The sequence below is a fragment of the Ambystoma mexicanum genome, chromosome 11, assembly GCF_040938575.1.
Source record: "Ambystoma mexicanum isolate Mex_15411 chromosome 11, UKY_AmexF1_1, whole genome shotgun sequence".
Classification (NCBI taxonomy): domain Eukaryota; kingdom Metazoa; phylum Chordata; class Amphibia; order Caudata; family Ambystomatidae; genus Ambystoma; species Ambystoma mexicanum.
In genome coordinates, this window is record NC_090934.1 from 1327122154 (window position 1) to 1327136255 (window position 14102).

Below are 14102 nucleotides of genomic sequence, written 5' to 3' on the forward strand. Positions count from 1 at the left end.
GAGGTTTCCCTGATGTTTCTCGCTGGGAAGCCCATGAAATGCTCCTGGAAGCTTTACCAATCGATCGCTCACTGCAGATTCCCAAACCAAAAAGACGTAACAGGGATCAGAATAATTGATCAGGATGTTGGCGGTCCGACGGAGCACTGAACTCCCACATCTACATCACACCGCTGCTAAGCAGCGCTCCCCCAACACTATCATTATTAATGGAATGATTGCATGGGAGACAATGCATTGGTTCCATGTGATAATGTCCCTGCAAAAATGTCGCTTGGCAAAAAAGTCGCCAAAATATTGATGTTATTTGCAGGGACATTATCACATTGAACATGCGGGGGACATCCCTGCAACCACCAAAACCTTTTTGTTTCTAAAGTGGAGCGGGGGACACCCCAACAACCCCCACTCCCATTGACCCCATATATATGGTCACCATTTATAATGTCGCCACAACCTTTACACAGCAACATGATGTATGGCGACCATATAAATGGGGATAATATTACCGGACACCAATGCATTAAGGTCTTTGTACTACCCGTAGTTACATCTGCGGTCGGAAAGCTGTACATTAGCAGCATTGTATCAAGGTTGGGTATTTGGGGCTCTGGGAGAAACTCTGCACATTTGAAATGTCTTCCTCTCTACCACGGGATGGTTTGCAACAGTACCAGTATGACCATTAACAGTATTGGGCATTGTGACAAATCTGTGGATGTCGTACCTTCTCCCCTAGGGGGAGAACTTTCCCATGGGGTCAGGGCGCTGCGTCCACAGTACAATAGTTCCTCTGTGGGTGGTACACAGATGGAGGGTCGTATGGGAGAGGAAGCCCCTTATGGGATTAGGGACGACCATCCCCTGAGAACGCAGTATAAAACTCTGCTTTAGTACACCCTCCCTCTTTCCAACTGGTGCCAATATCTGTTAAAGTCAGCCAACCTAGTGTGTTAGACCTGACCAAGGCACCAGAGAACACAATTTGCTTTCCGTTCCAATACAAGTACTGTAACGAAGATGACCAGGAGTATGAAGATCACCCCAGAGAATCAGAGTGAACGGTCTAGTCTCTCACTGAACTTGATTGGTCAAAGGCAATATGAAATAGCAAAGAGAAACCAACATGGGGAGAACCATCCTCTGAGGAGGAAATCCAGGGGATGCCGACCCAGCAAGCAGGGAGACGCACCATAAGATGCAATGCACGGAGGCAAGTGGGAGCACAAAGGGAGTGCAGGACGAAGGGACTATCTTGTGGGCATCCCAAACTCCAGGGAGCTGCTGGAGATCCAAACCACAGCTCGAGAAGGAAGCAGTGATCGGCAGAGCCTCTGCCAACGAGAAGAGGTACCCGAACAGGGCTAGAGACAGAAACCACTGCCCAAGGAAGAAGTAACCGGCAGAGCTGCAGCGGAACCGAGAGAGCAACCAAAATCTACTGGAGCCTCTCAGCGGAGCTCTGCCGCTCATAAGACGTGAACTACACAAACAAATACGCGGGCAGCTCAAGAGGTTCTAAAGGTCCGGAAGGAACCGGGGACCGACTACAGAGCACGAGATAAGAGGGTCTGGGACACTGACAGTAACAGAGAGAGAAAGAATCCATGCTTGGCAGAAGAGTAAACCAAGCAGGCAAGACACATTGCTGCGTGTTTGGGACTGCACCCATATGAGACCCAGAGAATAAGAGGGTCTGGGAACCTGAATGCAAAGGTGACAAACAAGAAAGGAATATATCCTTGGCAGGAGAGTACACCAAGCTGGTATAACATACCATTGCAAATCTGGGACTCAAACCCATATGAAGGTCTCAGAATAAGGTGAAGGTCATGCAAGAAACCATGGGTTCTGTGACCCAATAAGTTAAAAAGGTAGATACTAATAGAGACTATCTGTCATAATTTCCTGGGGTCTGTTTGGTAGAAGAGTGAACCAGACATAGACCCTCTGTGAACTAAGAAGAAGTGTTCATGGGAAAGCTGGGAACTTTGTGCAACTTTTTGAGAGAAGCTTGGAAAATCCAGGGAAGGGAGACAAACCTTGGTCATTGGAATATAACATTGTGGAACGCTTGTTTTGTTTGTTGACAAACCGAAACATCGGGAACTTTCTGCTTGCAAGAATCGTCATTAACACTTTTGTTGTGATTATAACATCCTTGCACATTAGATTTAAGTGATTAATGTTAGGGTCAGAAGATGGACACGACATCCTGATATTTTCTTTAGATTTCCTTGAGGCAGGGAAACCCCTCTTAGCTTTAGGGACAGAGTTCATTTTTCCAACCCTTTTACTGGTAAATAAAAGTGTTCAACCAAAACTATGTCACCTTTGTGTGCGAGCCTTACTTCTGCACTGTTACAGGCATGTGAAATTGACTTTGTTTAAAGGGACGCATTTGTTTTTCTGTCTTGGCATTCTCAATTAGCCCCAATCACATTACCATTCATGACCACATCCACATTACTTTTCATATCATGCCTAGATGCTATGCCATTTACATCCACACCCAAATCACTATTTACATCGACCTCACCATCCACATCACCTTCCGCGCCCAAATCCACACTAACATTTATATAAAGGTTTGGCAGAAGGTTTGCAGTCCTCCTGAGATAGGTTACTCATAAACTACTCTAGAGAACAGAATCCCCACAAATCCTACATTCAGATGTTACAGAAGATTGCAAGTTTGCCTCCCTCACTCCACGAACCACCCAATCCAAGACAACAAGCCACACTCACCAGTCATTCTAAGGAACATACTGTGACAAATTCCAAGGTATTGTCACTGCTGTAGATGGGGAAGCCCATTTCCATGAGGCCCGGGTGGTGAGGCTGCTATCCAATAGTCCCCCAGGTTGGTACTCAGCAGGAGGATCTCATGGGGAGGGAGGACCCCATTGAGAGTACTGGCCACTTCAGGAGAACATGGTATCCCATTGATCCTCCCACCTTCCCTCAAAACTCCTCCAATTCCTCATTACCTGATATTTCGTTGTGCTGTAGTAGCACATCCCAATTGAGAACGATTGGGATGAGGAAGAGGACACCAGGAATGATGATCACTCGCCAGAAGCAACACACACGCTCTAGTTTCCTAGACGTTCCTATTGACCAGCTGTCATTTAGAGCGGAGAGGGAAGAGAACAATGGCATCATCAATTTCAGTCCAGTATGGACCGAGAATATGGCACGGCCCGTGCATTTCCAGGGTACAGAATGGCAGACAGTGTTCTGGATGGAAGCAAACACGCAGGAGATCTGCATCGCAGAAGGCAGACCGGAGGTAAGGCAAGACACCTGCCAGTAACCGAAGTTGCCGGCGTGCAACCAAACCACTGGAAAGCTGCAGAGAAGGGAAGCGGAAGGCCAGAGAAGCCAGTAGAGTGGTGGAGCTCTTGGCCATCATGTTTGAGCTGTTTGCAGGTCTTCCAAGACCCTACAAATACAAGGGTGACTAACTGCAGGCCTGCAGAGATCAAGCGAGTAAAAGAGCCTCGAAGCAAAGCGGGAAGGCAGTACTCATCAGGGCAGAGTAATGAAGTGAAGGGTGGGTCAGGGACCCAAGCAAGGAAGGCATACGCCTACCGGTAACGAAGGGAGATCCACACTTTACAAATACCAGAGGCACTCAAGACCTTGACAGGAGAGTAAACCAAGGCTGTTGATCGAAGGAACATCAACCAAGAGAATGTTGAGTATGATCAAGTGAAGGGGGTGGAGACCCACATAAGGAAAGCATACTGCAACCAGGAAGAGAGGGGAATGCAAACTTTGCATATAGAAGTAACATTCACAGACCTTGGCAGGAGAGCAAACCAAGGCTGTGGAACGAAAGGAGAATGGATAAAGAGAACATTGTGAACAACCAAGTGAAGGGGATCTGGGACACAGCTTGGGGACGTATACCCCAAATTGTAAGCAAAAGCAATACAGAGCTTGTGGGTACTAGGGACAGTACTTGGCAGTAGAGTAAACCAAGGCCTTGGGTGGAAGTGAATATCCCAGAATGCTGATAAAAGGAGCTTGGTTATTTTTAGAAACCACTCGAGAGGGTGTGACACAATAGCCTAGTAAGCACTCAACAATAATAATAAGGAACATGTCTTTCTCGAAGATAAATACTATTACTGAAAATATGCAACCCCCTAGCTTTTGAGGAAAACTAATCAACCTGCATCCTAGGAGTGATAAAGTTATAGAAGGAAGCATACCTACGACAACTAGTCCAGAACGGCTAATATCACAAGTAGAGAGACTTTTCAGATGGGAGATTTCCAAAAAACTACATGCCACCACCCTCGCACAATACTTTTGTGTGCAAAGGATACAGAGAGAGCTAAGGGTATACCTGAGACCCACCTTGTGTAAGGATAACCCAGATTTCGTGAAGAGATGGAAGTACATATTAAGCAAGTGCTCATTAGACTTGATCCTATTTACCATAGAGGAAGTAGCAAAATCAGTAACAAACCTGGACAACGAAATTAAAGAACTCACCGAACAACTACTGACTTTGAAAAGTAAGGAGGAGCTACAAACCATCTTGGAGGAAGTAAATGCAACATTACAAGCTTACAAAAGGCACATTGAACAGAAAAAAGTATGAAAGTTCAGGTGGGACACGTTAGACTACTCACAGAACATAGTATGCATGTGGCAGGAACATTATCAACAAACAAGACCAGAACCAAATAGGAGACCACAATCGCAACCAAAAACACCAGGACAAGAAGAAAGGGACCCAAGTAGCGAGGTCACCATAAGTGGAGAAGAGAATACAACGACAAGTGCACCTCAGTCGAAAACTTTGAATATACATACTTCACAAGAAGCCACAACATCAAACCAACACCCGACTTCTTCTTTTTAAAAAAAAGAAGACGAGAAGAGGCAACAAGAAGCCTAAGACCACGAACCAAGCAGAACAGCTAGTCGTAAACATATCCTCCAAGAGCTTGTCAAAAAATCATCTTGATGTATTAAATTTGGGCCTGTCATTTATCCCCACCCAGAATTCCACTTTATTGGAAGAAAAGGTGAATCTCCACAGATTAACACGAAAAATGCAGTTAAAAGTATTTCTTGATTTACAACCAATAACAGAAGAACAGACAACAGCACATGTGTATCTAGAACTAAAACCAAAAAGTCAGTTTGACCAACAGGTCAATAACATAGCCATTAAAATGTACAAAGGACAAATGCTGAAAGACCTAAAGAAAATACATTTTTCAAAGACTTCAAAATACAACATCAGGAGACACCAAAGTCAGATAATAAAGGATCTAGCAGATGACCATACTATAACTTTAAAACCTGTGGACAAAGGAGGGGCTATCGTGATCATGGATACAACCTTTTATGAAAACAAAATTCATTAACTACTGTCGGCTGGGAACACATATGTAAAAATTGATGAGGAACCAACTGGACATATTGCACAAATAATAAAGGAGACTGTTGAAAAGGCACTAGAGATTAACTGGATAACTGAAAAGACAAAACAGTTTTTGACCAATAATCATCCAATAACACCAGTATTCTACTGATTACCAAAAAATATACAAAGCACTAACTAATCCACCACTCAGACCAATAATGGCTGGAATTGACAGTATTTTCAATCCACTAGCAATATATGTGGACAAGGCACTAGTGCAAAAACTAGTGCAGACAACATCTACTTACCTACAGGAAACTACTCATTTTCTAAACTCGCTAGAAGAACTAGATGAGATAGGGAGGATGATCTACTTCTCTCATTCGATGTACAGAGCCTGAACACTTCAATTTCACATCAAGACGGGCTAGAAGCACTAGAATGGTAATTACTTAGAGAGGATGAATGCATAGCCAATAAAATACTAATATTGGAATTGAGTAAAATCATACTAGTAAACAACTTTTTTCGTTACAAGACACAATTCTATCTACAGGCTTCTGGCACTTCGATATGGCACCAGTATATGCCAACTTATTTATGTATCATTTGGAAACAACACTGGACTCGCAGATATACAATGGAAACAGAAAATCATCTGCTGTAAAAGATACATACATGACATTTTTGTCATCTGGAGGGGAGAACAATCAGAACTAGAGGCTTTCTTAGAATTCTTGAACACAATTCATGAAAGAATCAAGTTCACTATGGAAGTGGCAACACCAAAGCTTCATTTTAGAGATCTTGAATTGGAACTTAGGAGAAATGGATTAACAACAAATATTTCACAAAATCACGGACGTGAACAACCCACTACATTATCTCAGTCAACATCCACAACACATGAAAAACTATTTGCCATATAGTCAATTCCTGCAACTTAAAATGGTTATATCCACGGAGGACACATTGAGAGAGAAGAACCTAAAGATGGCAGAGAAATACGACAAACGGCGTTACCCAAAAGAAGTCATAGAGAGAACTCAAGAAAAAGAGAGTAGCCTGAACAGAAAAGATCTCCTAACTCCAAAAATAAAATCGACTGAAATACAATTCCTTTATGCCCTAAAATACTCCAGTCAGAGCCACCACATCACAAGTCTGATAAAAAAGAACTGGAGATTCATATAAATTGACCCCCTAATACAGGCATTGTTCCCCAAACCACCGATCATTGAATTTAAGAGAGGACTTAACCTTAGGGACCAAGTTATAAAAGGCAGAAAGGCAAAAAGTGTACAATAAACAAACACTAAAGAAGAAGAAGACAGGCACGTATCCATGCCTAAACAGCAATAATTGCAACAATGTCATTAGAGGGAATTATGTAAGACACACACGTAATGGCAATAAAATACAGCTAAAAATGTTTGCAACTTGTGATTCTAAACAGGTTATCTATGGACTCAGTTGTCCATGTGGCATTTTTAAATTTTTTATGTCGGACAGACCGCTAGGGAGGCCAAAGAACGCTGGATTGAGCATAAAAAGCAACATCCGCCCAAACAACATTAGGTCTCCAGTGGCACAGCATTTCGCAGAAAAAAGACACAATATAGCACAATTGAAAGTGACAATATTGGAAGTCATGGAGGAAATCACGGAAAACAATTAATCGGAGGGAACTATTCTGGATAGAGAAATTAGGAACTTTACACCAGAGGGAATGAACAAAGAGTTCAACTTAAATGCATTCATATGATCCATATCAACACTCCCAGGATCCGAAACAAAAATGGCATGAGAAATGAGGGAAACGTTGCACCAAATAATCTGTACTTTTACTACTAGAGAAGCCTTTTATACACTGTGGGTGATACCATGTGATGATACCACTAAGAATGTGAACAAGTGTATTAGAAACTAAATACATGTTGATACACGTTTAAAAAAAATATATTTCTACAAACTATGTGTAACACTATATATAGTATGACACCACCAAGGATGTCAGCATGTGTCTCAAGATAAGCACACAGATGTTATGAAACAACAACCTCCCTAAGAGAATTGGGAGAAATTGCTAGGAACCCGTTAGGATGAAAAAATAGAGGCAATCATTGGGACTAGACAACTTAGAAAAACTTTAATGGACCACAGAATGGAAGCAATACTATAGAGAAGCAGCGCACCATAGCGGGTGGAACCATCTGCATTTTTTTTTAACTTAAAAAAAACTTGACATCACATCTACTATAGTGGTGGTGGAGCAGCTACCCACCAGCAAGACTCTGGGGGCAGATGGACTCCCCAGTGAGTTTTACAAAATGTATAAGAAAGAAGTGCTCCCCTCGCTGCTTGCAATGTTAAATGAAGCATTCGAAACAGGGATATTACTAGAATCCCTGAGAGATGCGATCATTATCCCACTCCCTAAACCTAATAAGCCGAGCATGGACTGCGGGTCGTATAGACCGTTGTCGATGCTGAACCAGGACAGCAAGATACTCACGGCTGTGTTGGCAAATATAATGAGACAGGTTATAAGCAGATTAATACATCCAGATCAGTCTGGATATGTCCCGTGCAGGAGCATATCAAATAACCTTAGACAACTCCACTGAGTTATAGAACTCACAGCTGGAGACTCGAGTGAGATTGAAATTATATCACTGGACGCAGTGAAGGCCTTTGACTCCGTCAAGTGGCCTTGGCTGATGGCATCTCTGAGAGAATACGGGATGGGACCAGGGTACCTTAAGTGGGTGGAATTACTATACAGTTCACCACTAGCAAGAGTTAAGATGGGAGAGATCATCTCAGAGAAGTGGAAACTCAGTACGGGCACCAGACAGGGATGCTGTACATCCTAGTGTTGGAACCCCTGGCTATATACCTGAAACAACAATATGAGGAAGTCGGGATTTACACAAAAGGGGGACCTCACTTAATTTCACTATACGCAGATGACATGTTGTTATTCTTGAAGTACCCTGAGGAAAATCTCCAATATATTCTGGGTGCAATGGAGTGATTTGCGGTGCTCTCTGGCATTGCAGTTCATCCCAAGAAATTGTGCATATTTCCCCTGGGGAGGTACATAGGAGTTCCGCTGGAACAACTGCCAGTCTTGAAAATACCATGGGTGACCAGCACATTCAGATACCTGGGGATTGACATTTATCACACGGTAGAAGCAGAATATAAATACAACACAGAGAAAGCGGTCGTGAACATAGAAAGCAGCATGAGGTTCTGGACTAAGCTCCCTTTGGCCATGATGGGGAGGGGTGTGCTGTTGAAGATGGTTGTATTGCCTAGGTTATTACACTTCTTTGGGAACATACCATATATGATACCAAAGCGCTTCTTTGTCAAACTCCAGAGCATATGTAGAGGCTTCCTTTGGCATGGAACAAGGAACAGAATCGCCCTATGGAAATTACAAAACACGTATGAAAAAGGCAGTATAAAACTGCCTAACTTTGAGATCTATTACTTGCCCCTTTTTTCTGAAAGAAGTGATATGGCTGCCCAAACCTGAGCTAATAGGGCGCCCGGGGATGTTGGAGCTGGGATGGAAGATATGGCGCAAGGCTTGCCAGGTCATATAGAACCCGACCCCGTGCTCTCCGCAAGTGCCGCTAGTGGCATTAACCAACTAAGGAAGACAATTCGTAAGCACTGGGTATCAGTGGGGATTGCAACAATGGGAGACATATGGCAGGATGGGGAAGTGAAGGTATTTGCGGTGCTGGCAGAGGAAACAGGTTTGCATGTAGGGAAGTATATAACCTATACTAGATTGGTACGGAAGATCAGAGAGACATGGTCTGAAATAATACTGGAAGATCAACCTGATATGGGCATAGAAACGATATATGACATAGCAGAGGGAGGTCATGAAGTTTCTCGAATCTATGAGTTGCTGATGTCTAGGGTGGGAAAGGAAGTGGCCCAATTAAGACAAGACTGGGAAGAGGAAGCTGGGGAATTTATGAGTGATGGGCTATGGGAACGGGTTCAAGGGTACCATGAAAAAGTGTCTAGGAACGCGAGGCTACAACAAATACAGCTGTATGTAACCCACAGGGCATACATGACTCCCCAGAGGATAGCACGGTATAAGAATGCTGAACGACAAACGTGCCCCAAATGTGGGGAAGAAAATGCAGGGATGACACACATGTTTTGGGCGTGTCCAGAAATTGGGAAGTTCTGGGGAGAAGTAGCCCACCGACTAAACGAGAAAGGGATTAAGCTAGACGTTGAATCAGTGTGGGCATGTGTGGTAAGGGGGGTTCCTTAGACCACGCCAACTTTAACATGTCAGCAAGCTTAAGGACTTGGCACATATACTTGCCAAGTGCAGGATTGCCATGGGATGGAAAGCATGCAACAGACCGAAGGTGGAAGTTTGGTGGAGTGATCTCCAGAAATGGACCGGAGCCGAAATGGCAGCAATAGGGGAGGGGAGGAGGAAGCAGAAACCCTGACGGCCTGGAAACACTCAGTGGCCACATTGTATGGGTCCGTCCAGGACTGCTCAAGCGAGCATGAAACTTCTGAGAATACGGAAGAAGAAGTTCCCTCAGAGGGAAGATAAGCAGAAAGCGAAATGGAGTAGGCTCGAGTTGGGGGGAGGGTAAGGGTAAGTGTAGATACATATTGAAGTGCACATGACATTAATGTATTACATAAGTACCGCTGGTTTGCTAAAAGTTGTTTGTTGTAAAAACCAATAAAAACATTTTATGAAAAGAAATCTACTACAGTATTCCTCATTAAGGTCATTGAATACATCCGCATTTATTGTAATAATAGGCTAAGGCTGTCTAGGACATTCATTAATCACCATAAGGAATAAAAAATGTTTCCAATATGTAAACTACAAACGCTATGACGTCATCATGCATGCACGTGATGACATAGGTAAACAAATAGCGACCATTTTGGCTGCCCAAAATTCACGGCTCGAGAGGGTTTCCGGCATGGGAGAGATAATCGGCAATCGAACCGTAGGTAAGTCAGGCCCTGCAGTCACAGACTGCTAGAATACAAATAAAGTAACAGATACCATTTTCAATACCACTTAAAAGGTATATGAAATTTGAGCGAAATTATGTCCAAGAGACAGGGCACTGAATACAATCCTGATTATGTCCCATAGGATCCTGCACGAGATACATGAAACACGGTAGCAGTGGAACATCACATGCAAGTGCATGTAGAAAAGTGACAACTGATAAGGAACCACTGTCTACTATAACACACAGCTATTGTTCTAACTAGTTAAAATACTCTTCCTATATATGGATCTGTAGAGGTTTTTTTAAAAAAAACTCTCTAGTTGCACAGCAAAGTGAAAGTGTGTTGGAAGAATTTAGTAAGGTTATGTTTATTTATTTTTCAGGGGTATTAACCCGTGTGAGGAATAAAATCTCAATATGGACAAAAAATGAAATATAATGGAAAACTTCCAGGTGATTATAACTATGAGACATATGACAGAGAAAAAGTATGGTAACCAGAACATGAATTGACGGGAATATTTTCAATCTTTGAGAATAGATGTAAAGGAAATACAAATGAATAGACCGCTCCTGAAGAAGGGAAGAATTATTTCCCAAAACGTGAAGAGCAGAATAATAGAAGTGAAGAAATAATTTCCATATGTATCAAATATTTATGATCAATGCTATTCTGAACTTGTAAGAAATTGCAAAAAATATATTTTGTTTGAAACTTGTTACTATTTGAAAGATTGCCAACAAACGGTATGCATCTTCTTTTTGAAAATTGAGAAAGATAAAGTGAAAAAACTAAATATATAAATACTTTTTCTTTTGAAAAAAAATCAATTCTGGTTGTTTCTTTCTTTCCTACACAAAAAAGGAACAGAATAAGCTAAACATTGGTTGGTTTCCAATACAAACAGGTGTGCAGGGGATGGGAGTGTTCCACAAGATTGTGGACATCTGCTGTTCTTCTTGTTCAAAACACAACTCAGTGTCAGGGTTGTTTTTCTCCCCTGCACCCTACTACATCCAATTAGATTGTAAATATGTTTAAATAAGAATAAAAACAACAATGTGTGCCACTAGATAAAAGGAGCTTAATCCCGGAATGCTGAGCATCAAGAAGAGGGGTGCTAAGAATAGGGTCTGGCGACCTCAACTTGGCTTGGCAAAAGAGCCCAGGCCATTCTTCATTGTTGCAGAACTTGGGAGTCAGGTTTATCAAGTAAACGACAGAGGGCCTCATTACGAGTCCGGTGGTAATCCTGCTGGTGCTACCGGCGGTAAACCTGCTGGTGCCGGGTTGCCGCCGGACCTCGTAAAAGTTACTGGCACCTAGCTTCCCGGTGCCACCGGGAATTTACTACTAAAAAGCACCATGCATTTAAATTAAATACTTTGATTTCCAAAACAATGCGATTATTTTGAAAACGTGGCCCATGGCAACTTCATAACAAAGATAAATATGTCTAGCTTTGAGGGGTGTTCTGTTAATATCAAGTTGTATGATGTTAACCTATTGCAGCAAATCATGCTCAGTGCAACGTTTGACTTGACAATGGTGCACCTATAGTAGCCTTTTTCTAAAGTACACATTTCTGTAAACAGACCACCCAGAAAACAGAAAAATGCATATGATTGGGTGTGTGCAGTTGGTCTGCGAGAGAGATTTTGTTGCATACATATTGCTGAATGTGCACAGTTAATGTCTGGCAGTGCGGGGAGAGTATGTTCAGAGATGTTAATTTCTAATGTCATTATTTGTATCAAATCAATTATTCTGCAAGAGCAGGCCACATAGAATATGACTACATATAGATAAAAATAGCAGAGAGATCTTATGTCTGGTCTTCATCTCTTTGATACACAACCACTTCCACCACAAAAAGATCCACTGCCATAGTCACTATCATGATTTTTGTAACCTATAGTTCCTACTTCAAAACATCAATCCCATCATCAATGTCATCACTTGATTGGTGTTATTTTGAGATGCCAAATCGGGAAAAGAAAGTCTCTGAGTTGACTTAAATTCTGAGGCAAAGGGTTGTGTAATGACACAGGCTAGACACCTACAATCTGCCAAAATATGAACAAGACACAAACATACTGTGTGGAAACAATATGCTGGAAAAGGTTTGATTGTCTATTGGAGCTAGTTAGTATTCTTTAAATGCTCCTTTGCACTCCAGTTTCTCTAGGTAACAGCGCAACCTCTTATGTACATGGGCAGATATGGGTATACGTGAATTAGTGTATGGAATGAACTGCGTGGAGCACAACAAATGAATTAAATCTCAACATGGATAAACAGGGCTATATATTTTAGGAATACAACGAGTGAGAAATCTTACCTTATAGGCTTTAATCATCCAACAAATTAGCATGTCAGGTGTGTTTCCTGGCAACACAAAATTACTGGAGCAAGGAGATAAGAGTCCAGGAAAGAAATAAACCTGTGAAGTTCAAGTGAATCCTGATTTACAAAAAGCTCCACCAGTGGAGGCCAGACCATGATAAACCCCAAACAGGCTTGTGATTTAAGAGAAAGACATGATTCCAAGGGATCACTCCTTAGTTGCCATACACTTCTTTGGAGATCGAAAAGAGGAGCACTAGATGAAGAGGCAGGAGGAGTGAGGTTATACCTATTACAAAGGGGTGAAAATAACCTAAGAGCGAGGTTGAAGCAACAACACTCCTAAGAGATCCCAAAGGATCTAAGCAACAAAACTAGGATGATGTGGCTCTAGAAGCCATTTGCTATGACATTGATTGAAAGGGGTCACTTACATTGAGAGGTGCACTGTAAATAGAGATTCTTTGTTTATATAGTTAGTCATGGTTTGTACCAAATCCATTTTTTTCCAACAAGTTTCTAGATAGGGTTGTAGATTAACTTGCCTTTCTTCTGTTAACAATTAAATAATTGAAAAGTTCTTACCCGTAAATATCCAAAACCCCAATAAAAGTATGTTGTTTGCCAGCAAACTGTAAAGCATTATTGATTCTTTGCACGATGAAGTCAAACAGGTGGGCATAGATATGTTTCGCCAAAGCATCCCTCGTGTTCATGGCTTGAAGTAGTGTCATAGGTTTTATTACAGTCTCTGATGTGGTTACAATTTTTCGATTGCACAGCCATTGCGCCACTTTGTCAGTGTCTACGCTTAGAAGTTCACAACATAGCTTCAGGTGTTTATCACTCCGCTTAAAAGAGGCAGGGAGAAATGAAGGAAATAAAATAAATATTCTGCAGCTTTGAGAACAGAGCCACCATTACAATTAACAGGTTCATGGGAAAGCCATCAGAACATACTCACACCTTCTGTGATGTTGTGCGGCAAGGATGAGAAAAGATATTTGCAACATAATTCAATTCTAACATCATTCTCCTGTTCCACCCTATGGCACATTTCAATGATCTCTCCGAAAAATTACTAAAATTCAAACAATTTAATACTTTCAAGCTGCAAAATGAAAATCAAACCCATAATGAAAATTACTAATACTGCTTTATGCCTTTGGCTGAATGAATGAGGAAATGAATGAATACATTAATACTCTTGTAATCACCCATATTAAAAAACAGATCCTGTTAAGGTTGAATAAGTCATGTTGCTCAGACAAACTTTTTCTTTTGTCTAAACCTTTTGTACTTATTGCCGGCACTTGTTCCAATCTATACTTGC

At 41.8% G+C, this 14102-nt stretch overlaps 1 protein-coding gene across 3 annotated transcripts in view; it reads right to left on the bottom strand.

Annotated features, from left to right (window-relative positions):
* MYO5C (myosin VC) overlaps positions 1–14102 on the bottom strand; it is a 1282854-nt gene that overhangs the window by 824211 nt on the left and 444541 nt on the right. For all 3 annotated transcript variants that reach the window (XM_069624842.1, XM_069624843.1, XM_069624844.1), the window contains one exon: positions 13355–13620. In XM_069624842.1, the coding sequence (XP_069480943.1) occupies positions 13355–13620 (266 nt within the window). The remainder of the gene's footprint in view (positions 1–13354; positions 13621–14102) is intronic.